Raw genomic sequence first — 27294 nt, 5'->3', positions numbered from 1 at the left:
TTATATAGTTGAGATAATGTTAGTGATGTAAAGCTAAGTTATCCAGAACAAACTATATTTTCACTTTTTCTTCATCACCTCTCCAGATATAATAGGTTATATTTCCAAAAGTTTTTCTTTTATATCGCTTGGCTTATAGGTTATCTATAAAGTTAATCAATATTAAAAATAAAAATATTTGAGCCCAAGTTATAACCTGAGGTATACTACTTATATAACTTTTGCTTCCAAGAGATACAGAAATTCTTGGCATAAATAAGATACAAATTTTGTTTTTACTATATTGGAGGAGGACAGTTGGCTTATAAGTAACAATATACAGTATGCATTTCCTGTATTTTAAGAGTGAAATTTATTTGTGAATTTTTGACTCCTCCCATTCCCTGTCCTTCTGTGTGATCAGGCCTTCCTGCCACGGTGTCAGCTACGGATTTACAATTTGCGCTCCAGAGTGTGGAAGAAGTGGGTCATGTCTCAGTGACACGCGAGGGAAACTGCGCTGGGTACTCGTGGAACATCAAGTGGAGAAGCACATGTGGAAAGCAGAATCTTCTACAGGTTCCCTCAGCTGACTTGGTTTTCATTCTCTTCTGTGTGTTGCTTGCTCATTCGCAGCCTGCCTCATTTTTTTTTTTTACCCTGTCCCATTTTTATGATATTTGAGACTATGTTTTAAAAAAAGCAAACAGTAGACTAAACATTAAAAAAAGGAAATTTGAGGAGAAGATTGTTCCCAATGAAGTTGACAAGATATTCTCTTTCATGGAGAATTGCTCTTGGTACTTTATTTACTGTCCCCTCTGGAAAGAGTCCAGGAAGATGTGTTAGAAGACCCTTGGCAAGGGCGGGAGGAGGTCAGGGAGCACTATTCTCAAAACTAAATCTGGGTATACTTTATGGGGGCACCAAGTATATCACCCTTGCTGTCTATAATTCTACCACTATCCCCTAGAGCTGTATGCTGGGGACTAGCATATTTTCTGGTTCTGAAAATGACTTTCAAGTTCATGAGGGAGTCACATGTTAGGTTGCATCTAATTACCTTTGCATAGTTAGAGTGTGAAGGGGGCAGGGATGAGGGGTCAGGCCCAGAGCATGTGAAGGAGAAGAGTCTAGAGGTGTCTGGGAGCTCAGATTGTCAAACATTAAAAAGGTAATACTTTCAAGTGATAGTGAGAATGTCAGGAAACAGTCTCTCTCATGCACCATTGGAAGAAAGTCAATTAGTATGACTTTTTAGGTGATTTAGTGGAGTCGGAATATAGATACCTTCTGATTTCACAGTCTCAACTATGTAACTCTATACTACTGAAATAATAACACAAATATGAAATGATGTAGGCACAGAGCTAGTCACTGCAGCTGTATCTGTAACAGTAAAAAAGTAGGAACCTATCCCGGTCAGTGGAAGAATTATTAAAATGCCACAGCCTTGGGGCGCCTGGGTGGCTTAGTGGGTTAAGCCTCTGCCTTCGGCTCAGGTCATGATCTCAGCATCCTGGGATCGAGCCCCACGTCAGGTTCTCTGCTCAGCAGGGAGTCGGCTTCCCCAATTCTCTCTCTGCCTGCCTCTCTGCCTACTTGTGGTCTCTCTCTGTCAAAAAATAAATAAAATCTTTAAAAAAATTAAAAAATAAAAAATAAATTACCACAGCCTTCGCATGACAGCCATGCAGCTACACGTAGACCCATGGGTATTGACCTGGAAAGATGTCCATGATGTAAGGTGGAAAAAATACAGCAGTCTCCTTATGAAACCATCATGGAAAAAAAAGGAGAGGGAGGGGAAAGAGGAGGAGAAAAAAAAGTGTGTAATTTTAGCATATATTGTACACACATAGACTATAGATGTGGAAAATAGTAAATCATAAAGATATGGGGGTTATTTAAGAAAATGCAATGAGACTTAGAAGATTCTGTAGCTGAGCAGCTCTAGTAACTGGTCTTCTTGGTATCTCTGCTGGGTCTGTGCACTTAGCCCCTTTGCCTCTTTTCTGACCAGTCTCCTCGGCTTGCTCATCATTTCTGCTTCTCATCACCACTACCATTATGGTAGGCTTCTGGTTTAGACAGTGGCTAACAAAGAGATAGGCACACACAAGGCCCAGCATGGAGACGCCTATCTCTTTGTTAGCCACTGTCTATACCAGAAGTCTACCATAATCGTAGAGAGATTTTGGAATGACCAAGTTCTACATAGTGATTTGATTTGATTCATTTTTATCATTGGCAAAAATATAATTCCACAAGTGGATGAAAAACCAGGATGTTCAGGGGTGAAAAATGGTGAAGGAGAAAAGTTGACTTTCAGGTGGGAAGAGGAATAAATTATTCTACTTTTCAACAATCATTTGTCAAAGCAGTCATATTCAGAAAAACATAGAATGTTCTGAGAAAATAAAATTTGGTAAATTCATTTACCTGAGACATATTTTATTCTAAAAATTCAGGTTAATTTTAGTCATTTGATTCAACTTGTAATGATGCAATATATGATAAGGCAATAATCTTAACATTTTATTGGGGATAGATTATGTTCACTTGTGAAGAGCCTCCTTTTTCAAAAAATGTTGACTAAAATGTTTTCAGATCCTTTTTTTTTTAATTCTTGGCTTTTATTCACTTTCAACTTTGCTTAATTTTAAAGAAAAATTTAGTGTGCTCATATTTATCATAGCCTTTCTAGTAAAATAATTTTGTGTAACAATAGATTAATGATTCCAATATTATTGGAGAAAAGGTTAATATGACAGTTATGAAGATAAAAGAAGGTGGCTTATTCAGACAACGCATACTTGGAGACCTACTTCGTATACCCAGCCAACAACCACAGGTATTTCTGAAACTTTCTTCATGACATTTAATACAATTTTAAATGTGTAACTACTTTGTAAGACATTAAAGACTAGATAAACAGCAGGGATGAGGTCTTATTTTCACATGAATTTTTGTGTCAATGGTTGATCAACTCAATAATACTATTTTATGACTCTTGGGGAAATTATCTTCTTTATGATAAAAGAGTGGATTTTTAAGCTTAACTACTTCCTGTTAGAATTTGAAAATATAGTCTTTTATTTAATCTTTACAGTTACTCTGTGATTATTAATATTCTTTAATGATGAGAAAATTACCATATGAGGAGTTTAGATGACTTTCTCAAGAGCAACCTTTATTTTCCTTCATAGCACTACTCACCCCTAGGTCATAATATGTATTTTATTTTTTTTAAAAGTGTATAGTCTTGGGATACCTGGGTGGCTCAGTCAGTTGAGTGTCTGACTTTGGTTCAGGTGATGATCTCGGGGTCCTGGGATGAAGCCCTGCATTGGACCCCCTGCTCAGCGGGGAGGCTGCTTGTTCCTCTCCCTCTGCCCCACTCGTTTCTCTCTCATGCACTCTCTCTCAAATACATAAATATAATCTTTATGAAAAACTGTATGGTTTTGTGCAATTATCTCTCCCCCACTAGAAGATAAATTGAGTGACATCAGGGATGTCATTGGTTGTTTTTAATGTTGTATTACTATATTTTAACATTTACAACTGTGCTTTTGCATAGTAGGCACATTTGCTGAATGAATAATGGTCAAAGCAGAAAAAGTATAAATGAATAGACTAATTTTTGTAAACAAACATGCAAACAAACAGAATTTCATCATTTGTTTATATCTTATGCATATTCTCCTTAGCCATGCTACCCCTGTTCTCCGTCTGTGTTTCTTTATTTGAAGGTTGAAGTCTATGTCAATGGAATTCCAGCTAAATGTTCAGGTGACTGTGGGTTTACATGGGATCCCATGGCCACACCATTAGTCGGAGCCATAAACCCATCTCAAGGTAATCTGCTTTTTAATGTAGAGTAGTGGGTGGAAGCCAACTAGCAAAAATGTAAACTACTAATGATTTTTTTAAACATACTAGTTTCACCAACTCTGGCAAGCAAACATTTATACACAGTTAAAAAAAAATCTATCAGATCAAAAAACTGTGAAAAGAGCACTTATTGCTTATTTTTGTTAAAAAAAAAATCACATTTGAAGTTGAACTCCCCAGTCTTCTGCTTCTGCAGTTTCACCATGTTAGATTCAGTCTCTAAAATTTCACTCTGATGAGCATTTTTGTGAAATTCTGCTTGCTGGGGTATTAACAGGAATCTTTCATTATATGAGATGACTTCTAGGAGATTTAGTACTAAAACACTGGTAATGAGACAGCTGCTGTTTAGTAAAAGAAAATAATTAGGTCCTAGGCTTGAGAACTGGAGAGAAAAATTATTGCCAAGAACTCGGTCTTGGGTGACACATTGTACCATATCTTCATAATATGTTATTACTTTAAAACACATGATTACACTTTGTGTCTGAATGCCCAAGTACTGAAATAAATAGCAGGACTAAAGATTGTTAGGAGTAGTCTTTTGTTTTGTTTCAGTCAGAAAGATAAGCTCAGATGCTATCATTACAGATTTAATCTTGGTGGACTAGTAGGAAAATTCATCTGCTAATTAAATATCGGGGAAAAAAGGGAAATTTTAAAAACACATGCTTGTGTTGAATGAATATGTTCTTCAGACTTTTTTACAATAATGATATTACTTTGGGACAATTCATGTCACAGGGGTCAAAACCGTCAAGAATAAGAATCTGATTAACTTTCATTTGGTTGTGGTCCTTTGATATTTATATTTTTACATCTATCTTTGTATCTTATAATGAATTTCCATTTTTATATGAACTTCCTGAAAAAAATGTTTCTTACTGTAAATAATAGCAATCTGAATTGCCTTTTGCCATATTTTGATAAATTTAAAAATAATGGAAATATAAGTATAAATAATGCTATAAAAACACCTATATTCTCTTGATTGAAAATTACCTCAGTTAACATTTTGTCATATTTACTACCAGTCATTAATTTAAGAAAGGAAATATTATAGGAATAGCTAATGTCCTCTTGAGACACAATCACTGGTTCTGGTGCCTACAGATCTCCCCAGAGGCTGTCACAATAATTAATTTTGTATGTATTCTTCCATGCCATTTTTGCCTTTTGTATATCAGATGCACATATGGTGATTTTGCCAGTTTTTTTAAGCTTATGAAAAAGATGTTGAAATGTAAATATCAGAGCTATTACCCTGTAAATATCATTTGCATATGATTTTTGTCATTCAGCATTCATTTTGAAAAATATTTATATGGTTTTATGCATGTCCAAATCATCATCTTAAAATACATTGTGAATATACCAATTTATTTTTGTCTCTATTGAGGGACATTTAGATTGTGTCCAACTTTTTGCTTTTACACTTGACTGTTTTGAGGTTTGCTGCATGAATCTCCTGTTGTATACATGCTGGAGCTTCTTTAGGGTATATGCCCAGAGAGAGAATTGCTGGATAATAAACAAGTTAGTGTGTATTCAGTGTTTTAGGTGACCAAATTGCTCCCCAGAGTGCCTGTACTTGCCGTAGGCATGAAAGTGCTGTATTCCCCACATCCTTTGTTGAAACTTGGAATCATCAGCTTCCTAATTTTGGTCAATTTGTTGGGTGAAGAGGTTCTCTCATCATCATCTTAATTTGTCTGTTCCCTGATGAGTAATGCATGTGAACATCTTCTCATATGTTTCTCAGATATTAGGGTCATTTCTTCTGCAAATGGCTTGTTAACATCTTCTCTCCACTTACCAGATTGTCTTTTTTCTGTTGACTTATAGCTGGGTATTATATATTATGTTGACCAATCCTATGCACACGTATGACACCTGAACTTTGTTTTAGTATCTTGTTGTAGGTATCTTGCTTATGGAGCCATTTCAGTCATTGATTTATTTCAATTTATTAATTTTTCCTCTATGGTTAACCATGACTTTTTAATCTCATGTAAGAGACCCATCTATGCATTAAAGTTAAGATGTTTACATTTTCTTCTAAAATTCTAGAGTATTGCATTTTTCATTCTTAGCTATTTAAATCCATGTGGAATCCATATTGTATGTGATGTCATATAGGTAGGGTGACTATACCATTTACCAATCAAATCTGGACGTTAGAGTGAATGGAAAAACAGTAAGTATAAGATGCTGAGACGGGGGGTGTACCCTGGTTGTATCTCAGGCACTTTAGCATATGTGTTACCCTAGACAGAAAGTGCCACAGCACATATGGTGCAGTTAATCCTTTTCTCATGATTTTGTGATAGCTCTTCTGTCATGGTATAATTTACCATATAGAGATGACTGTTTATTTGTCATCATAGTAATTTTCCTTTCCTTATGCCATTCCATACTTCAGTAGATAATTCTTCTGCTAATCTCTGTTAACATAGATTTAAAACATGAAGCAACAGAGAGGAATTCAATGGGAAAAAATTTACCATTGAGAAATATGTGTTTTCCCCCACTGCTTTCTTATAGGCTTATTGTTTATAGCCTCTAGAAGTTAGGCTTTTCTCTGCAAAGCATTTGATTTCATAACTACAGATTCTGTGGGTTTTGTTGTTGTTGTTGTTGTTGTCATTTTAATACTGTTGTTTAAAATCATCATTTTCAGGGTCCTATGAAGAAAGCACAGTTCTAACCATAACAGGCTCTGGATTTTCTCACAATTCAGTTATATCAGTCTCAGTTGGACCAATGGGTTGCTCTCTTCTCTCTGTGGTTGGTAAGTCCTTTGTAAAATTATTATTATTAGATCTAATTGTTTTTCTCTAAGAGAAAATGGGCTCAAAGAGCAGTATTATAATAATACTTCTTCTATGGAGTATGCTATGGGGGCATGAAATTGACAAACTTCTGTGGATGAATGCACTATCTTTTTAATCTTTGGTTATGACCACAAACTAATTCTTTCAGTGCTGTACTGTGTCTTTATCCCATAACAGCTAATTTTTGTTCTTTTCCCCTCATAGAGTGATTGTATAAAAGCTTTCTTTCTTTGGTATGTCTTTAGGACACAAAAATATAGACGCTGCCACGCTGCTGTTCCATGGTTCCTTCTGCCCATGCTTTGACAGTGTCACTTTAGTAAAGCAGCAAAAGGACATGGCTATCTTCCCTGACTACTAATCCAACAAAATATCTATCCATTAACCCAGAATTTCAAGATTATTCACATTTTCAACTCTTGAAAAAGTGAAAACCATGATTATTTATTTCCCTAAAAATTATCTTTCATAATCCTCGGTATTTTCCTTAACTGTAATAGGTTGGAATTACATAAGCAATGCACCTTCCATATAATTAAGTTGTTTTTAATTCAGATACTCTGTGCATTCTTGAGATCTAAGTCAATAATATATGTAATATAAATGTACATATACTGTTCTAAATAAAATGTGAAGGTTTTCATTTAGGTTTTCATCACCTTTTTTGATGAAACCTGGTATTTTTCTTAGTTTTGGACATAAATCGTCTGTTGAACCAACATTTTTAGAATTATTGGTATAATGATTTTACAGATTAGGATTTTTAAATTATTATTAAAATAACTTTTTTTTTTTTTTTTTTTGCCACAGTGGGAATCAGGAGCAAATTGTTCACTTTGCTTTGATTATTTTTTTCACCTAGCTTTTTTCTAACCATGTCTGATTCATAACATCAGGTAGCTTGTAAGGACTTTTGCCCAATTAATGTATGAGTAGTTTTCCTTAGATACATTTCTTGGGGTATAAAAATGAAGGCCAATGTTTATATTTGCAAATATAGAATTTCAGTAGTTTTTTCTTACAAACATATTTAATCATGTTTTTCTTTTTTATCACAAGAAAATGAGATCCAATGCCAGATTCTGAATGGAAGTGCTGGCCATTTCCCAGTTGCTGTGTCCGTAGCTGATGCTGGACTAGCATGGAATGTAGAGGGTGAGGAATTCTACTTCACTTACCAGAATCGGATCTCATACATCTGGCCTGCTTCTGGCAGCCTGGCAGGTAATAGTTAATTGTTCTAAACCAAGAAAATTGCATACATTCCTGTCATTTCATTGTACTGTTTCTAGAACAGGGTGGAAAGAAAGGAACCCCAGGTTCCCTCACATAGAACAAAGGAGGCTCCCCTTTTGGAAGGCACAGTGCTTAAATGGCTGACTAATTCTTTTGTTTCTTTTGAAGCACAAGTCAGGGTAACTGGTTGTACTTACATCTTAGGTTATTGAATTAATATCATCAATTATTACATGTTTCTATAACAAGCTCATCAATTATGTCAGGATAAGATTTATTAGTTATTATTCTGCTTACCAGCTGCTCCCTTTGTAACTACAGTCTCAGTGGAACTACTTGACCCAGAAAAAGTTCCAGGAACAAATCAGGGAAAGGAAGGCTGATGCAGAAGATGGAAAGAAAATAACACATTTTTCCTGTCCTGCTTCATTTCTTTTCCCTTTGTTAGACCATGCTTAGTTTTGGATTTTTGCTTTGGTCTTGATCTTTTCAGTGTGTTTTGTGTTTTTATTTTACTTTATTTTTGTTTTGTTGGGATTTTTTCTTAGTTCCTTTTACTTACAGATATTAAAATTTGAGATTTGGGAAGAATCTTAATTCACTTTCATTCCCGCCCACAGAATGGGTGAGCATATAGGAACAGCATAATTGGGTGCCTGGGTGGCTCAGTTGCTTAAGCCTCTGCCTTTGGCTCAGGTCATAATCTCAGGGTCCTGGGACTGAGCCCTGCAATGTGCTCTCTGCTCAGCGGGGAGCCTGCTTCCCAACCCCTTGCTCGCCTGCTGTTCTGCTTACTTGTGATCTCTCTCTCTCTCTCTCTCTGTTAAATAAATAAATAAATAAATAGAAACAGAAGAAACAGCATAATTTCTCTTTAGGATGGAGAGGACTGTATGGAAAATAGCAGTTCTTGCTAGTGATGCCCCAGAGCAAATGGTGGTTCCAAATATGTTGTTTCATTAAATCACTTAGCTCAGTTCCTTTATGGTTCCAGACTTTAAGAACTCTGGCTCCCAAATGTGGTGGTGATTATATACATCTCGAATCTGGTCCGTGATTATTTGCCAACACATCTCTTGATGATTAGAAAATTCTTGAATGATGAGTTAGATTCTTGACAAAGTTCCCTTTTGTTATTGTTGATCTGTTACCGTCATTGTTGTTTCCTTTTGAAGGTGGTACTCTTCTGACTGTATCTGGTTTTGGCTTTAATGAAAATTCAAGGGTATTAGTTGGAAATGAAACCTGCAATGTGATTGAAGGGGATTTGAATAAAATAACCTGCAGAACACCAAAAGTAAGGCATCTGATTTCAGTCTTTTTTCCCTCCCTGAAAACTTATGAAAATCCCAGTAGGTTAAACAGGTGACATTTTTACCTAGGAACTGTGGCATTACAGTGTTGTTCTGTATTTCTTCAACATTCTGCTGTCTATTTCTAGATACATTCTGCTAAGATGTATCTAGAATGTAGATATCATTCTAGATATCCACATTCTACATACATACCATTTAGAAAGACAGACACATAAACCAGTAATAATGTGTTCCACTTGAAATGATAGAAGTAGATACAAAGTAAAAATAAAATATAGTGAGGAGAGGCTGTCAGAAAGAGCCTATCAGAACTTGAAGGATGAATGAGAGTTGACCAGGTAAATCCAAGGATGAAAAAAATTCAGTACTAAGAATCTAAAAAAAAATTCAGAGAAACAAATCTAGATATTTTTTGTTTCTTAAAAAAGAATATATGTCTAAAATGTGTTAAAGTTTCAATTTGTCAACAATAAATAAATAAATAAATAAATACCTCCAAAAACCCGTGTGAAATTCCTCAAGTAATATTGTATTTTAGCACCAATTATTGTTTTTTATTTTAAAAAATAGTGTCTAAATTTAAACCAAAACTCTTGTTTGCTTATTATGTGCAAAAGGATGCTGAATCCAATAACTAAACACTAAAAAATTTGAGCAGACTCAATGTGGGTATTACATAGTTGAAATCTGTAGGAAAACTAAATTTGAGTATGTGTTGGACCATACTCAACTCAACTCAACTCAACAACCATACCAACTCATCATCAAATGATGATGAAAATTTGCAGGGTATGGTAAATAAAAACTTTGTTTAAATTATGTCATTCAATTAAACACTGAGTGCACCTAAAACAAATACTAGATATTGGAAAAGCATTTTTTTCCTAATTGGGGAGTGAATAGATATTAACATCAGTGAAAGCACCAAATATTTTTCCAAGTGTCTTAGTCTCAGATTCTGAAACTAGGTCAGCAAAAAAGATAAAATAATGTGATTCTTCAGTGAAGAGGAATAAAAAATTACATTTGAGTGTATTTTAAGAACAAAATGTCAAAACTTTTAACACCTTTGCTTTATCAATTTAAAAAAGTCCATTGTCCAGGGGCACTTGGGTGGCTCAGTCAGTTAGATGTCTGTCTTTTACACAAGTCATGATCCCAGGATTCTGGGATTGAGCCCTAAATTGGGCTCCCTGCTCAGTGGGGAGTCTTCTTCTCTCTCTCCCTCTGCCCCTCCCCCTGCTCCTGCACTTGCTCTCTCTCTCTCTCTCTCAAATAAATAAAATCTTTTTAAAAAATTAAAAACACAAGAGCCACTTGTCCAGAGCTTCTTAACTATATTGCAGAGCCCTTAGGAATCCAATAATATGTATGCATTTAAATTGGTCATAAACACCCTCAAAACCACTGTATCATATACCTTTACCTAAAAAATTAAAATATGTAGCCTACATTGGATACTACAGCTTTCTAATTATCTGAAGATGATTCTGATTCATGAGTTTGAAACCAAACATCTTCAGCAGTTTATTTTGAATAATTCTATTTGTCTTTAGCCATTGGATTTCTTCATCTCAACATTTAGTATTTTCTCATTTTTTTTCTTTTTGTTTCAGAGAATTGAGGGTACAGTTGATATTTCAGTTATTACCAACGGATTTCAAGCCACAGTAAAGGATGCTTATAGTTATAATTGTTTACAGACTCCAGTTATAACTGATTTTAGTCCAAAAGTACGAACAATACAAGGTAAGAAAAATTTCAATAAGATCAGACATTTGACATATATATGTTAAGTATATATATGTAAAATACATATGTATATGTAAGATGTATATACATCAAATAGATAAAGTAAACTATTTCTAGAAAGGTTTTGGAAACAGTTTCTTCTGCAGTTGTTTCTTAAAGAAAAACCAGCCACAAGTTTTATTTTTTTAAACATAGATTAGTCTATTTATTATTTCACTTTGAACATGTGTAATAAGGAAAAAAATATTAGGTTTTTCAGAAAGCACTTTGCCATCTTTTTTCCCCCTATGAAACAATTTAACATGAATTTTTCTCTACATGGTAGCTATCAATTCTTTCACTGATTTTATTTTTCTTGCCTCTGTAAGCATTAGGATTTCCTAAATCCAATAAAAGATAAGAAATGAGTTGGTTTACTTAATATGCAAATTTTATGCCACATAATGAGTTGAATCCTCTTGTAAAAAAAACTTTTATTCTCTTTCAAAATAATAGGAGAAGTTAATTTAACAATTAAGGGTTATAACTTTGGAAATGAACTTGCACAGAAGGTGGAGGTATATGTCGGAGGAAAACCCTGCCAGATTTTTCAATGGAATTTAACAGATATTAGATGTCTTTTGCCCAAGTTGTCTCCTGGAAAACATGATATCTATGTAGAAGTCAGAAACTGGGGCTTTGCATCAACAAGGTATAGTAATGACCATAAACTTGAGGAGTTGTGGAACATATGAGCTTAATGGTTTTGGGATAAGAAAAGAAATAGTCATTAACTTTATAATATTTCAGTTGCTTTTTCTACCTATCTACATCTCCTTTTGCAAAGTATTCTGAGAATATCCCATACTGTGCAGTATGTGCTTTGTTTTGAGGCCAATGCCATTCAGGTTAGGTTGTAAGATTCTCTGTGGAACTGGGTTTATGTATATATAACATACTTTTCATTCATTCTGGAAACACTTACCAAGCAGTTAGTAAGGGGCAGGCATTTGCTCGGTGCTGGATTTGCTGTGAAGAATAAGAGGGACTTGTCCTCCGCTGTGAATAATGCCCACGGTTTTGTTGGGAGGCAGATTTCAAACAGAAGATTATATCAGTAACTTAATTATAAGTGTGAAAAAGACTATGAGTAAGAGGTAGCAGGTCTGTAAGAGCATATAACAAAGAGCACTAACTTTTCCTAAGGGACAGAAAAGTGTTCTCTAAAAGGTGACAGTTAAGCCAAGAAATGGGTAGGAGCTGCCCATAAAGAAAAAAGATAGACTCCCTCTCCACCTGTTTCCTTTAGGTAACTGTTCAGTATTTTCTTCCTGGAAGCTGTTTGTCAAAATTTTAGTAATATTTTAGTTCTGGCCTCAGGAAAGTATTGGTTTAGAATACTTAGAAAATGAGGAAACTGAAATTTAGGGATTAAAAAAAAAAAAGGCAGGTACACCTGATGTCAGAATAGGAGGGATTATTACAGCAGAATCTTGAGGTGAAGGACGGTGAGCGACAGTAACTATGAAGCCCAGAGCTACATCCCTCTTCAATTCACAGGGCAGAGTTCACTTGGGTTCTAGAAGAGCTGTTGTTTGTGCTCTGGCATGATGGAGATAATGAACGGAATTGACAGCATACAAAACTGGGATATTTCAGTGACAGTTGAAGAAATATAAATTCAGTTATGCTGAGAAAGTGAAATAATAGTTAGCATAAAGACTCATCTTACTTACAGTGAGAGCTGGGTTGTAGGATTCTACTCTAAATATCAGGTCAGAAAGGCACTGTTCATTTTGATGGCCTCCTGGCAGACACATTAACTGTAACAAGGCAAAAGAAATTTTAAATTCTCTCACTGAAATAGTGGGAAGGGAGATCATGACAGGTCTCCAACATACATAGAATAATAAACTCAAATTAGTTGCACAAAACTTTTATTTCTTACATAAAATGTGTGGAATTTCATCTCTATTCTCAAAGATAAGGCATCCTTTATGGTTTACAGTAATGAATATATAAAATATCTTAAAGGACATCATATTTTTCTTGTGACCTGGGTTCTCATAACCATATCTTTCTCATAATATTTTACGATTCTCCATCTCAAATTTTTCTTGCCATGGGATTTTCAGAAATTTAATTTTCATTGTTAGGGAAAAATGATTATTATGTATTATTCTTATATGTAGTACATTGTTACTTATACAATATATGTTATTATTAAATATATACACACAGATACCATCCAACCAAATTAAGGTCATGCTAATTATCAGATTATCTAGTTCAAAAATGTAATGTCTAATTAAATATTCAACTACTTCCTCTTCCTAAATAAATCATATCCAATAAGAATTTAATAATAGGACCTCATAGAAAGCTCACTGAAGCATCTATTGATTTTTTTTTTTTTTTTCAGAGACAGGTTAAATGCTTCTATACAGTATATTTTGGAAGTGACCGCCATGTTTCCACAGAGAGGCTCTTTATATGGTGGAACTGAAATCACTATAATGGGTTTGGGGTTCAGCACGATACCAACTGAGAACACAGTGCTCTTAGGTAAGAACTCCCTCACAGAAGGGTGTTATTTTTTTCTCTTTAGAAGATGTGCTTAGGACACCTGGGTGGCTCAGTTGATTAAGCGTCTGCCTTTGACTCAGGTCATGATCCAGGACCCTGGGATTGAGTCCTACATTGGACTCCTTGCTCAGTGGGGAGCCTGCTTCTCCCTCTGCCCCTCTTCCCTTCCCCCGACCCTTCCCCCACCATGTGTGCTCACTCTCTCTCTCTCGCAAAAATAAGTAAATAAGCTCTTTAAAAAAATAAAGAATAAAATAAAAGATTTGTTTTTAGGTGCTGAGTTTTTACACAATACTCTCAATCATGGAAGCTTTATTTTGCTATTAATGTATAAAAGGTTAAGTGTCTTTGGTTAAGGTTGTAAAGAGAAATTGAATAACTGCTTTTGATTTCAATAAATAAATATTTATATTTGATGTCTGTGAAACACCTTACAGAGAAAAGTCTGTGTTCTAAAAGTAATCAGTACTCAAAGATGATAACTATCAGAAAAGTGTTAAAGATTCTACTAGATAATGGGGGGTTTTGCAGGACCTTAATTGTTTTTTGTGGGTTTTTTTTTTAAGATTTTATTTTATTTATTAGAGAGCGAGCAAGAAAAAGAGAGAAAGAAGCATGAACAGTAGGAATAGACAGAGGGAGAGGGAGAAGTAGACTCCTCACCAAACAGGAAGCCCGATGTGGGACTTGATCCCAGAATCCCAGGATCATGACTGGAGCCGAAGGCAGATGCTTAGCTGACTGAGACACCCAGGTGCCCCATGCAGGGCCTTAACTGTTTACTGATTATAATTCATCTCTATATTTTACAAAAAATATTTGAGAAAAATTTTTTCCCCTATCTTATTTCTTTCTAGGGCCCTTCCCTTGTGATGTGATTTCATCATCAGAAAATGTCATAAAATGTATTCTTCATTCAACAGGGAATACATTCAGGATTACCAATACTGGAGAAGATTCAGGTATTAGCCAACATTTATATATTATAAATAATGGAAGCCCTTTACCCTGAAATTGATTTGATTTTTGTTTATTTAATACTTCAAATATTCGGAGGAAAAACTGTTGCTTATGTCTTTCTATAATTTGTCAATAGTTTGTCTCTAATTTCTTTCCTTGACATCAGGGTGTATATATAGAATGAATCAGTGGTAGACTTGAGTCTACAAGGCTAGACAGTAATTTGCAAGTTGAGAAATTGTCATTAGGTTTCATTGCAGTACAGAACTTCCCAAGTTATGGTAGTTTGTTATTGGTCATGGGCTTCTAAATAAATATTCAAATTGAAGTTATATAGATTTTGGTATACCTCGATGCCTGAGAAAATTCTTATGTTTAAAGAATTGATCACAGCTTTAAAAGATATGCCATGTGATATTTCTGAACAACTTGCCTATTGACTTTCCAACTTTTTTTTTTTTTTAAATTGTCTCTTGATCATCAGTGTTGGAGGTGTGTGGTTAATTATTTTCCTTAGCTTCTCATTATCTTACTTTCCATTATTTCTGTTTATTTTTGTTACATGTTTCAATTATGCACATAAAAATTTAGAATGCCATACTTTCAAAGATAATTATTAAGAACTTTTATTCCTTTTCCTTTAAAAAAAAAAAAATGTCTCAATTCTTGCTTCCAGTACATGGATTAGGTTATGCCTGGTCACCATCAGTCTTAAACGTATCTGTGGGAGACACAGTGACGTGGCACTGGCAAGCCCATCCATTTCTTAGGGGAATAGGATATAGGGTTTTCTCTGTATCCAGTCCTGGAAGTGTAATTTATGATGGCAAAGGATTTACAAATGGAAGAGAAAAATCTGCTTCAGGTATGTTTCAACTTTGTTGCATTTGTGTCATGCTTCTCTTTCCTAGATATAATAAAAAGATGTCGTTTAGATTTAAGATACTTTTGCATAAATGATATGTGTAAATACACAAATAATTTAGTTGGCATTTTATTACTGTAGTGAAAATGTTGCAAATTTGTAAAAATATTATAAATGAATGTAAGCAAGGGATTTTATATATCAGAGATGAGTTCTGATTCAGAAATGTATTTATTTATTCTGGAATAATCAACCAATTCAAAAAAATATCAAAATAAGCAAAATACAAAGAAAATTGGAGTATGTGTTTTAATCATACCAACTTGGTAGCAAGTAACGAACTTCAACTGACTGGAATCAGCAAATTAGTATTTCTCCTAAGACAACTCAGTGAAAGTGTGCCTGGTAGACTGTATGTTTAGTTCTATATTTATAGCAGTTTGAATTTTTTCTCATGAAATCAAAGTATTGTTTGTTTTTCCACTGCATGTTGAAGTTTTCTTTAAAACGTGGTGAGTTATGCCAGACTGGATATAATTTTCTAGAAAAACTTATGCTGGATCTTGTCTTCCTGGAATGTAATTTCATTACAGAAGATAGTTCTTTTAGAGTCAGTGAGTCATTTCTTTACTACTTCCTGTCAAAATATCACGTGCATGAAAAATAAGAATCCTGTCACCTGCCTGTGTTTGAATGGTCACTTGAAATTTTTTTTAGAGGCTGTATTAATTGCTTGTGTTTATTATATACAATCTTATTTTATGGCAGGTTCATTTTCTTACCAGTTTACTTCACCTGGAACCCATTATTACAGCAGTGGATACGTTGATGAGGCTCACTCCATTTTTCTCCAAGGAGTCATTAATGTTTCACCAGCTGAAACCAGGCACATTCCCTTGCACCTGTTTGTGGGTAGCACTGAAGCCACTTATGATCAGGGTAAGAGGGTGAAAGAGGGAAACCCTGTTGCTCCTGTGACCTAGGGTGTATGTGACCTTTTTGGAGTAGGAAGCAGATGACTAGGTATAACCCTGCTTCTGTCTCTGACCAGCCACATGACCTTGGATAGACCTGGACAGTTCTGAGGCTAGAATCTATTCTATAAAATGAGGCCCATGTTATTGTTGTCCTCCCGTTCTCCCAGAATCCTTCTGTGCCTCAGATGAGATGTAGCATGAAGAAATTTTGACACACTGTATGTGCCCCTCAAAATATATCAAAATGTGAGATGATGTTATTGTTTTGTTTTCCCCATAGGACCTGGCTTTGACAAATTGAAAAATAAATTAATTTTTACATTCCCTCTTCTCTCTTTACCACCTATGTACTGCCTAAGCCCCTCTTGTCATTCAGACAAAACCAAAAAAATTAACAGAATATAAACCACTATCATTAAAATAAAGAGTAATGTAGTCTGAAAACAGTTCTTGTTTTAGAATATTATCCATGACTTACAGGACCTGTGAATTTGCACTTGGGGAGCTCTGTGGCAGGCTGCCTAGCAACAGAACCCTTGTGTGGCCCGAACAATACCAGGGTTAAAAATTCAGACTATTTGGTCTTTGAGCTTTCAAGTTGTTTTTCACCAACTATAAACAACATTAATCCATCTGCTGGAACACTGAATGAATTGGTAACAATTACTGGACGTGGCTTCAGTAATCTCACATGTGCTAATAAGGTAAGTATGTAAAGATCTCCTTTTTACTACCATATACTCAATAAAAAGAAAATGTTTCATCCATAACCTCATAGTTTAATTTCTAACAGATTTATTACAGTATGATTCATATGCCATACAATTCACCCATTCAAGGTGCATAGTTTGGTGGCCTTTCGTATATTCACAGAGTTGTGTATCCATCTCCACATTCAATTTTAGAACATTTTTATAACACCAGAAAGTAACCCCAACCCTTAGATATTACCATCAATCTCTTCAACCATACCAGACCTAAATAACCACTAATCTACTTTCTGTCTTTATGGGTTTGCCTATTCTGGACTTTCTTTGAAACTGAATAATATGTGTGGTCATTTGTGACCAACTTTATTCACTAAACATAATGTTTTCAAGGTTTAGCCATGTTGTTCCATGTTTATCAGTACCTCATTCCTTTCTTTCTTTCTTTCTTTCTTTCTTTCTTTCTTTTTTTTTTTTGATGCATTCAGCAGCTCCTGGTATAATAAAGAATCATTTCCCATAACACCTAAGTATTTTTTCTATAGCAGCATGTAGTACATCATTAGTTTTTGATGTGGTGTTCAACGATTCATCAGTTGCGTATAACAGCCAGTGCTCATCACAACACGTGCCCTCCTCAATACCCATCACCCGGTTATCCCATCCCCTAACCTCTCCCTTCTGTACTTCATTTCTTTTTATGGCTAAATAATATTCCATTATATAACATACATATTGTATTCATCCATTTACCAGTCATGGGCATTGAGATTGTTTTCATCTTTTTGACTGTTATGAATAATGTAGCTATGAATGTTCACGTGTGGCCATAATTTAGGTTTAAGATTAATCCAAAAGATGTCTTAACCAGCCCCCAAAATTATTTTTATGAATAAAAAAGTTTGCACGAGATCAAATTTTTAAAATTTCGTTGTTAATATAAAATTTAAGTTCACACTAGAGTAATGGTATTGACTTGTTTCCATATTCATTTTACTTTTAGGTTACAATTGGTAGCTACCCGTGTATTGTAGAAGAAAGTAGTGACAATTCCATTATATGTCGTATTGACCCTCAGAACTCAATGGATGTTGGTGTCAGGGAAATTGTCACATTAATGGTCTACAACCTGGGCACGGCTATCAACACGCTGTCCAATGAATTTGATAGGCGGTTTGTACTTTTGCCAAACATTGACATGGTGTTGCCATATGCAGGATCAACTGCAGGACTGACAAGAGTGACCATAAAAGGATCTGGGTTTGCAGCTTCTTCTGCGGGTATAGAAGTCTTCATGGGTCATTTTCCATGTAAGGTTCTCTCAGTGAATTACACAGCCATCGAGTGTGAAACGTCTCCTGCTCCCCAACAGCTTGTGAAAGTGGATCTTCTGGTACATGGAGTGCCTTCTCAGTGTCAGGGGAACTGCAGCTTTTCCTACTTAGAAAGCATCACTGCTGTTGTAACAAGAATCTTCCCAAACTCTATCGAAGGACCTGTCAAGGTTCTTATTGAAGGAGAAGGTTTTGGCACCATCTTGGAGGACATTGCTGTTTTCATTGGAAACCAACCGTTCAGAGCAATAGATGTTAATGAAAATAATATCACTGTTCTTGTGAGTCCTCTCCCAGCTGGACTTCATTCTCTTAGTGTTGTGGTGGGAAGTAAAGGCTTGGCTCTGGGAAACCTTACTGTTAGCAGCCCCGCAGTAGCATCTGTCACACCAACTTCTGGAAGCATTGCCGGTGGAACTACGTTGGTGATCACGGGAAATGGCTTCTACCCAGGCAACACCACAGTCACTGTTGGGGATGAACCTTGTGAAATTATTTCTGTCAACTCCAGTGAAGTCCACTGCTGTACCCCAGCAGGGACAGCTGGAAGGGTCAGTGTGAAGATCTTTGTTAATGCAGTTGCTTATCCACCTCTGTCATTTACATATGCCTTGGAAAATACTCCACTTCTCAGAGAACTTGTCCCAAATACAGGTACTCCAATACTTTCCATATGTTGTCTCGATATGTTATCATCAGTAATATTCATTAATGTAGAATTGGAATAATGTTTATAAATGATTATTAAAATGTGTTTTTAGACAATTCACTTAACCCAGTTAATACATGAGATTCTTCTGTGTAGTTTCCATTTTGTGATTATTTTTTGCACATTCTTGGCATAAAATTTTTAGTCAAGTTCCAACTTCCATTTTGAAACAAAAATCCCCTTTAACTTGATCTAAATTTCAAAATGAGGAAGAAATAGATGGATATCTATGAATTAAAATTGATTATTTATATCATTAATGTTGATATGGCATAGGAAACAACTGTTAAAATTCAGATGAAGGTTACTAAACATTGAGAATTTTTCTGTGTATCTCATTTCCATGAAACTACAATTGGATACTAACTTATTAACTTAAGAGAGTTCTTTTTAAGGAGGTAATTGGCCCATTCAAATAGAAAAAAGTATTATGAAATAAGATTTACTTAATGATGTAATATAACTTGTTTTTCTAAGCTGAGAATAGATTGAGATGTCTTCTTAATTTTTTGTCATTATTCTATGCTATTTCTGATCATCATGAATAATAGCAAAGACATAGTTTCCCCCATATATTTGTAATCATTGCAAATGGTGAACTGGGTATTGGCATATGTTTTTATTTCCATGAACCATTTCTGTCCCATCTCTTTCTTTGAATGTGTCTTTCAAACAACATATTTGAAGATACAAGGCTTGCAGACAAGTGAGAACTGAGCTGTTTTATTTACTAAGGTAACAAGGTAATAGATCACACTTAGAACAACACTTCAATTTGAAAGGTGAAAATGCTAGACAAAATAAAAATATAAGAACTAACAATAGCCAAACTATGGAAAGAACCTAGATGTCCATCAACAGATGAATGGATAAAAAAGCTGTGGTATATATATATATAATGGAATACTATGCAGCCATCAAAAGAGGTGGAATCTGACCATTTTGCAATGACGTGGATGGAACTAGAGGATATTATGCTAAGCGAATAAGTCAATCAGAGAAAGATAATTATCATATGATCTCTTTGATATGAGGAATTTGAGAGGCAGGGTGGGGAGGTGTGGGGGATAGGGAGGGAAAAGAATGAAACAAGGTGGGATCGGGAGGGAGACAAACCATAAGAGGCTCTTAATCTCAGGAAGCAAACTGAGGGTTGCTGGGCAAAGGGAGGTAGGGATAGGGTGGCTGGGTTATGGACAATGGGGAGGATATTTGCTATAGTGAGTGCTGTGAAATGTGTAAGTCTGATATTCACAGACCTGTACCCCTGGGGCAAATAATACATTATATGTTAATAGATAAAAAAAAATTTAAGGACACATTTTTTGGCTCATATCTTAAAACTATTCCTAAAATGAAAATCTCGTAAATATCTATGGTCTTTAAAATGACAATTTAAATGTCAGTACTCTTTACTATGGTCAGTGATACCGATCTTTTTACTCTTACTATTTGAATTAAAATCAACCTACTATTTGGTGACTCTGTATGTGTAACAAGTTATGTTGACTTGTACCTATTCACTTATTATTTACATATGTAGGTATTCATTTGGAAGACCTATGAAAAAAATTCTTTGTATTTAATGCCCTCAATACATTTTTGTCAAAAGGGGGAAAGAAGGGAACAGAAGAACTGAAGTACTTTGTTCTACGTACATTTATTCAAGGCATCAACATCAATATTCACTTATAATTCTTTAAATTAATTCCTTATTTCTGTATATACTATCTTACGTCTAATTATTTACCTATCATAATTTATCAAGTATATATATTAAAAATATTTAAGAAAACTAATCTATCCTCAAAAGAGTTGCCAATAGCAGGGAAGCACCAAAAATAAAAAACAGTAAACCCCATCCCTAAAATATACTCCAACTCATCACTCCTGCTGAGACATTCATACTTCTGGATTCCAATTTGTCTCTCTTCCCCTTTTTCCTCTTCTCCACTAGCCTGAACTAACATTAACAATAACAGTAGAATAACAATGCAGTGCAATGGACAGAAGGGCTGGGAAATAATGAATGTTGAGATAACTTATTGTAAATATGCTGTAGATTGTAACATATGGTATAGCTAAACTCTGTTTTGCTAAACTTATATTAGCTTTGAAATACTGGGTATTATTTTGTTTATGAGAGTAATTAAGTGTATCTATAAATGCATGTATAAGTACGGGAATTTAGATGTATTATTTGCTTTTTTTTTTTTAAAGGTCCACCAGGAACCAAAATTCAAATCACTGGATCTAATTTTGGTACCAATCTCTTGGACGTTTTGGTGATGATAGACACGATTCCGTGTAATGTAACCATGGTCAATGACAGTGTATTGCAGTGCTACACTGAAGATCATGCTGGGGGCACTTTCGCTGTTACGATGCATCATAAGACAAAAGGCTTTGCCGTGTCCACGGTTGTCTTTGAGTACCCACTTACTATTGAAAGTATTCATCCAAGCCAAGGTAGGTACAAATAATGTAAATATTCTGTATTATTTCAGTAAACATTTAACCTTATTTAGAAAAAAAAAATGTTCTTCAAACACTGCTAAAATTTGTAGCTCCTATAACACCTTAAAAATATTTTTATTTATGTATCAAATAAGCATGCATGTGTATCAATGAACCTTCTCGAAATATTTACTTATGACCTATATTTCTCTTAGTGTTATATAATTAACTTCAAATTTGATCCTACTTAAAATGTCCAGATTATATGTGAAATTTTTTTATAAACTCATGTTTAGACATCACTGGCCTATAGTTATGAATACACAGATAGGTATTTTTTTATTTGAAAATTATTTTAGTGGTTAAAAACCTTAAGGAAGGATAACCAATGTACCCTAATTAAATAATAATTTTATGTTTATGTTTTGACTACTCTGAAATTCTTTTTAACATCTCTCTTAAATAGTTTTAGCTCCTAGAAGTAGTTTAAATAAATGATGGGATGTAACATTTATTCGGTAAAAGTTTTAGAATACTACAATCAGAAGACATTCTATTGCATTAATATAGTACATTGTAATATACTATATGACTTCAGTTCTAAGAATTGTTTCATTTAGGGTAACTTACTTCCATTTCAGGTTTTAAAACAAATACACAGAGGAGGTTTTCTTTTCATTACCTGTGTTTTTTCTCTCTTGTATATCTTCATTAGGGAGCTTTGGTGGTGGTCAGACCATGACTGTGACCGGCACTGGGTTTAATCCACAAACCTCAACTATATTAGTGTGTGGCTTAGAATGTGCAGTTGACAGGCTTAAATCTGATCGCACAACGCTATTATGTAAAATTCCACAAAATGATGGTGAGTAGTCAGAAAAAATAATGGCAGTCTTTGAGAAATGATTGATGTTAAAGAAATCAGAGTCTGAATTTTTTCTTCCAAGTTTTTGTGTTTTGGGGGGCAATTGAATCACCTTTATGGCTATCTTGGTTTTAAACAATGTCTTCAGAACTTTGTTTCTTATGTCTTTAAAGATTCATAACATTTGGGCTAGGTTGAACTGTTTATAATAAATTGGAATTTTTCAGTTTATCACACAAACAGAGCATGCCAAATGGAGAACACATTTTTAATTCCTGTTGAACTCTTAACTTCCATTAAAGATAGTATGGTGTCATGGTTATGAGCGTAAGCCTTGCTAATGCATGGCCAAGATTCAGACCCAGGCTGTGTCTTTGGATAGGTTACTCAACCTCTCTGTTCCTCAGTGTCCTAATCCTCATCTGTAAAGTGAGATCACTTTTGCCTACTTTATAAACATTTAATAAGTTAATATATGTAAAGTGGATGGAACGATATCTGAAACATGATGTGTGATTTGCTGCTGTTATTACTATTACTCTTATTATTTAGTGGATAAAGAGCCCAGGCTCTCAGTGGCTCTGGAATCTTATTTTGCTACTTACTATGTCATCTCACCTAAGCAACTAAACTAACTCCTCTGTTTCAGTTTAATTCTTGGGTTTTTGTGAAGTTTAAATAGCTGGCATTTTAAGTGTACAACAAATTTTAACTGTCCAATGAAATTTAAGAACCCAAAGGAATGCCCTAGGTGAACAAAAGATATGGATTTTTAAAGAAAATCTAACGAAGCTTTTCTAAACATTTTTACTTCTTTTCTGACTTTTAAAAAAAGATTCCATTTATTCATTTGAAAGAGAGAGAGAGCTTGAGTGGGGGCTGGGGGTCAAAAGGGGAAGGAGAGGGAGAAGTAGATTCCCCGCTGAGCAGGGAGCCTGACACAGGGCTCGATCCCAGTTACCCGAGATCATGACGTGAGCTGAAGGCAGTCGCTTAACTGACTGAGCCACCCAGGTGCACCTCTTTTTTTTTTTTTTTTTAATTTATTTATTTGACAGAGAAAGAGAGAGCACAAGCAGGGGGGGCAGCAGGCAGAGGGAGAGGGAGAAGCAGGCTCACCGAGCAGGGAGCCCAATGCTAGGCTTGATTCCAGGACCCTGGAACCATGACCTGAGCTGAAGGCAGACACTTAATGACTAAACCACCCGGGGCCCCTCTTTTCTGACTTCTCAAAGAATATTGAAGGAAATACAACATTTCATGAATGAGCTTATTTATCATTTGAACATCACTTTATATGCTGATTTTTAAAGAAATACAGCAGTGCTACCAAGATTCGTTGAGGTTTTTGGATTGTCTGGACACCAGCTCTGCTGCTTCTTTGTACACTTTCGTACCAGGTGTCTGTGCTTTTTCTGTCTCATACTTGCTTCCAGCTGTCACTCCTCGCTACAGTCGTGTGCATGCCTTAGCAGTTCTTCCTCCTTTCCTGCTCTGATTTGCAGTGTTGGATCCTCTCGGGCTGGAACCCCACACAGGAAAGTTTGCAGAATTGTCTGCAATAAGAGGTTCAAGGGAGGATCTAAGGGGTTTATTCCTCTTTGATAACGTACATGAACTTTGTGATGTTTTTGGCTATTGCTAGAGATCCTTATTACTTGACACCCAGCCTGGGTATATTGGAAGTGATTTTAGGAAAAGGAAGATATTATGGAAAATGTTTGGGAGTTTTGGGGATGAATAAAAGCCTAATGGCAGAACTGTCCTCAGTTTGATTCTCTTCTCGTAGGCAGAGGACCCGAGCAAGCCTGTGAAGTGAGTGTGGTCAATGGGAAGGATTTATCCCTGTCCATGACTCCTTTTACGTACACTATGTTACTGACTCCACTTGTCACTGAAATCTGCCCCAGGAGAGGCAGTACAGCAGGGGGCACCAGACTCACAATCACGGGATCAGGCTTCAGGTACTGTCCTCCCACACACATACATCAGTGCGTCGTATGTGCGAGCTCACGCATGATCCTGCTTTCTCATGTGCAAGAACAGTGCTTAAATTTGGTCGCGTAGTGGGTACCCACCTCTCAGAAGTCATGCTAGAGGTACATCGTAGTACCAACAGCTAACATTTATCAAGACTTACTCTGTGTCAGGCACCTTCTTACCCCATGGAAACTTCCTGCCTTACCCACTTAGATATTTTTAGCCCATTTTAGGGTTAGGAGACTGAAATTAGAGAGGTTAAATAACTTGCCCTAAGTCCTGGTCAGATATCTCAAGAATAAATCACATCTTGTTATGCTTCCCTTACCACCTTATGGTCTGCTTCATTGGGTCAATGAAACATGTCTTCGTACATCACATCCATTTCACTATAAATGGCCAGATTCCTTCTTCCTAAACATTTTCATTATTTGGCTCAAATTTATGTACTGCGCTGTCATCATTCTTCAAATGGATAAGACTGACTTCAAAACCCCAGATCATTTAAATCATAGGAGGCAATTTTAATTCCTCAAGTATATAATTTCTCAGGACCCTGGGCTTACATTTTTACATGGATTTTAAATTCCAAAGTCTTTGAATGTGGTGAGGATATCACATAAACAGAAGGATCCCTGAAAGTCTCTTACAAAAGTAGCTGTTTAGAGACTAACAAAGAATCTCTCTACAAATTGAACCTAGGCAATTCTCTTCCAACGCTGGAATGCCTGCTAATTTTGTACAGTTTTATTTCTTGACTTCTTAATCTCTTTGTTTACATTTTTCTCAACAAATTCTTTGAAGTCTTACTGTTGAAAAAAGTTTCAGTCTGCACTTTGATGGATCATAGAGTAAGGTCTTTATTTTTGCAATAAGGTATATCAGTAATAGTGTTTGACAATGTGACCTAGAAATTTGAGAAAAAACATCAATTTTTTGTTTCCCCCCTTTTTTCTTTACAGTGAAAACATGCAAGATGTTCTTATCACCATAGCTGAAGCTAAATGTGATGTTGAGTATTCCAACAAGACATATATCCTCTGTATGACAAGTGCCCACACCTCTTCAGGGCGGGCTCCAGTGCGTGTGAACATCAGAGGCATTGGCATGGCCAGACTGGTAAAGTGCTGTTGGGTATAGTAATCATAGCAATAGAAAAGTGGGGGAGGGGGCAGGAAAAATAGAACATCATTATGGGAGATAAAGTAATTGGTAATGGACTTTTTACTTTGTTACTGTCTCCAAAAAAAATAACTGAGATGTAACTACACTAAATTTATTTTTTTTAAAGATTTTATTTATTTATTTGACAGATCACAAATAGGCAGAGAGGCAGGTAGAGAGAGAGGGGGAAGCAGGTTCCCCACTGAACAGAGAGCCCAATGGGGGGGCTTGATCTCAGGATCCTGAGATCATGACCTGAGCAGAAGACAGAATCTTAATCCACTGAGCCACCCAGGTGCCCTTAACTATACTAAATTTAAAGTTACATGTTTTTGTGGCTTATTGCTAACATTTTATGATTTTAGGTTTTGAATTATTTTGGATTGTGGGGCAACTGGTAATTGATTTTTCACTTTATGCTATTGTGAAATAAACCAATAGGCAGCTATAACATTTAAAGTAGATTATACTCTATCTCTAATGAAAATGTTTACTGGTTTAGATTTATTCGTTTTTGAGAAATTGAATGAAGAATTCTTTTTTTATTTTTAAAGACTTTATTTATTTATTTGTCAGAGAGAGAGTGAGCACAAGGAGGGGAAGCGGCAGGCAGAGGGAGAAGCAGGCTCCCTGCTGAGCAAGGAGCCTGGTGTGGGACTTGATCCCAGGACCGTGGGATCATGACCTGAGCACAGGCAGACATTTAACTGACTGAGCCACCCAGGTGTCCTTGAATGAAGAATTCTGATTAAAAACTCTGAATTTAAAAGTATCTCATGTTTTATTACAGGATGATTCTGACTTCCTGTATGTTGATGCTTGGTCCTCCAACTTCTCATGGGGAGGAAAATCTCCCCCAGAGGAAGGGTCTCTAGTTGTTATTACAAAAGGACAGACAGTTTTGCTGGATCAAAATACACCTATTCTGAAAATGTTGCTTATTCAGGGTAAGTTTCTGAAAGTCTGCTTGTTAGATTCTGACTATGGCATATTTTTGTGAAGTAAATTTAACTAAAACCCATGATTAGGAAAATCCATACTGGTATGAGGCTTTTAATGCAATATGTAGTATTGTGTTCTTTAAACTGAGCATTAGAATCTGTTTGCAGTATGCAGTTATTTAGTGTGTTGTAAGCAGAATCTTTTAAGGAAATAGAAAAGAAAATGTCAGTGTGTCTTGCATTTTTATGGGTAAGCATCTTTTAAAATTAAATGTTTTATGAAACGTTTGCTTTAAAAATAATGTGTGTGAAAAAAAAATAATAATGTGTGTCTGTGTGTATGTATGCCTCTTTACATGTGGTGGATCATAACTGAACAGTGTTTCCCACTTAGAAAAAGACTGGTATAGTGGGTCCCAGGGCTTATAAAATTATGGAGATTTGCTAAATTTTATACTAAATGACCCTCTGACTCCCATTGGATGCCAGTTGTGATTCTCACCTTTGCCTTTGAACATGCTTTCATTGTAGTTGGTGTTCTCTCTGCTTCTTGGTATTCTGTTATTGCTATAAAAGACTAAACAAGCAGAACTTGTATAATTGCATGTAAAAGCAATAATGATTGGCAAGCATGAAACGCTTTGGGCTTTCATGTGTAAAGTTTGCCGCAATGGTTTTAGCTGCTCAAAGACCTTTATGTTTTGTTTTTGTTTTACTTCTGAGATAACAATGTTTCAGTCATTTGAAGTTATTAAC

The 27294-nt window shown here is 35.5% G+C and overlaps 1 protein-coding gene across 1 annotated transcript in view; it reads left to right on the top strand.

Annotated features, from left to right (window-relative positions):
* Positions 1 to 27294, top strand: part of PKHD1L1 (PKHD1 like 1) — a 162695-nt gene that overhangs the window by 51786 nt on the left and 83615 nt on the right. Inside the window, exons 25-43 of the mRNA XM_032858464.1 lie at positions 404 to 558; positions 2711 to 2833; positions 3735 to 3840; positions 6557 to 6667; positions 7770 to 7934; positions 9122 to 9243; positions 10879 to 11011; positions 11510 to 11705; positions 13416 to 13558; positions 14437 to 14541; positions 15216 to 15404; positions 16173 to 16343; positions 16862 to 17085; positions 18092 to 19076; positions 21352 to 21600; positions 22304 to 22453; positions 24243 to 24417; positions 25396 to 25552; positions 26388 to 26544. Of these exons, the coding sequence (XP_032714355.1) occupies positions 404 to 558; positions 2711 to 2833; positions 3735 to 3840; positions 6557 to 6667; positions 7770 to 7934; positions 9122 to 9243; positions 10879 to 11011; positions 11510 to 11705; positions 13416 to 13558; positions 14437 to 14541; positions 15216 to 15404; positions 16173 to 16343; positions 16862 to 17085; positions 18092 to 19076; positions 21352 to 21600; positions 22304 to 22453; positions 24243 to 24417; positions 25396 to 25552; positions 26388 to 26544 (3816 nt within the window). The remainder of the gene's footprint in view (positions 1 to 403; positions 559 to 2710; positions 2834 to 3734; positions 3841 to 6556; positions 6668 to 7769; positions 7935 to 9121; positions 9244 to 10878; positions 11012 to 11509; positions 11706 to 13415; positions 13559 to 14436; positions 14542 to 15215; positions 15405 to 16172; positions 16344 to 16861; positions 17086 to 18091; positions 19077 to 21351; positions 21601 to 22303; positions 22454 to 24242; positions 24418 to 25395; positions 25553 to 26387; positions 26545 to 27294) is intronic.

This window comes from Lontra canadensis, unplaced genomic scaffold (assembly GCF_010015895.1).
Source record: "Lontra canadensis isolate GAN:19392208 unplaced genomic scaffold, GSC_riverotter_1.0 scaffold15, whole genome shotgun sequence".
NCBI lineage: Eukaryota > Metazoa > Chordata > Mammalia > Carnivora > Mustelidae > Lontra > Lontra canadensis.
Note: the sequence above shows the minus strand (reverse complement) of the source record. Positions and strands in the feature narration are given on the sequence as shown.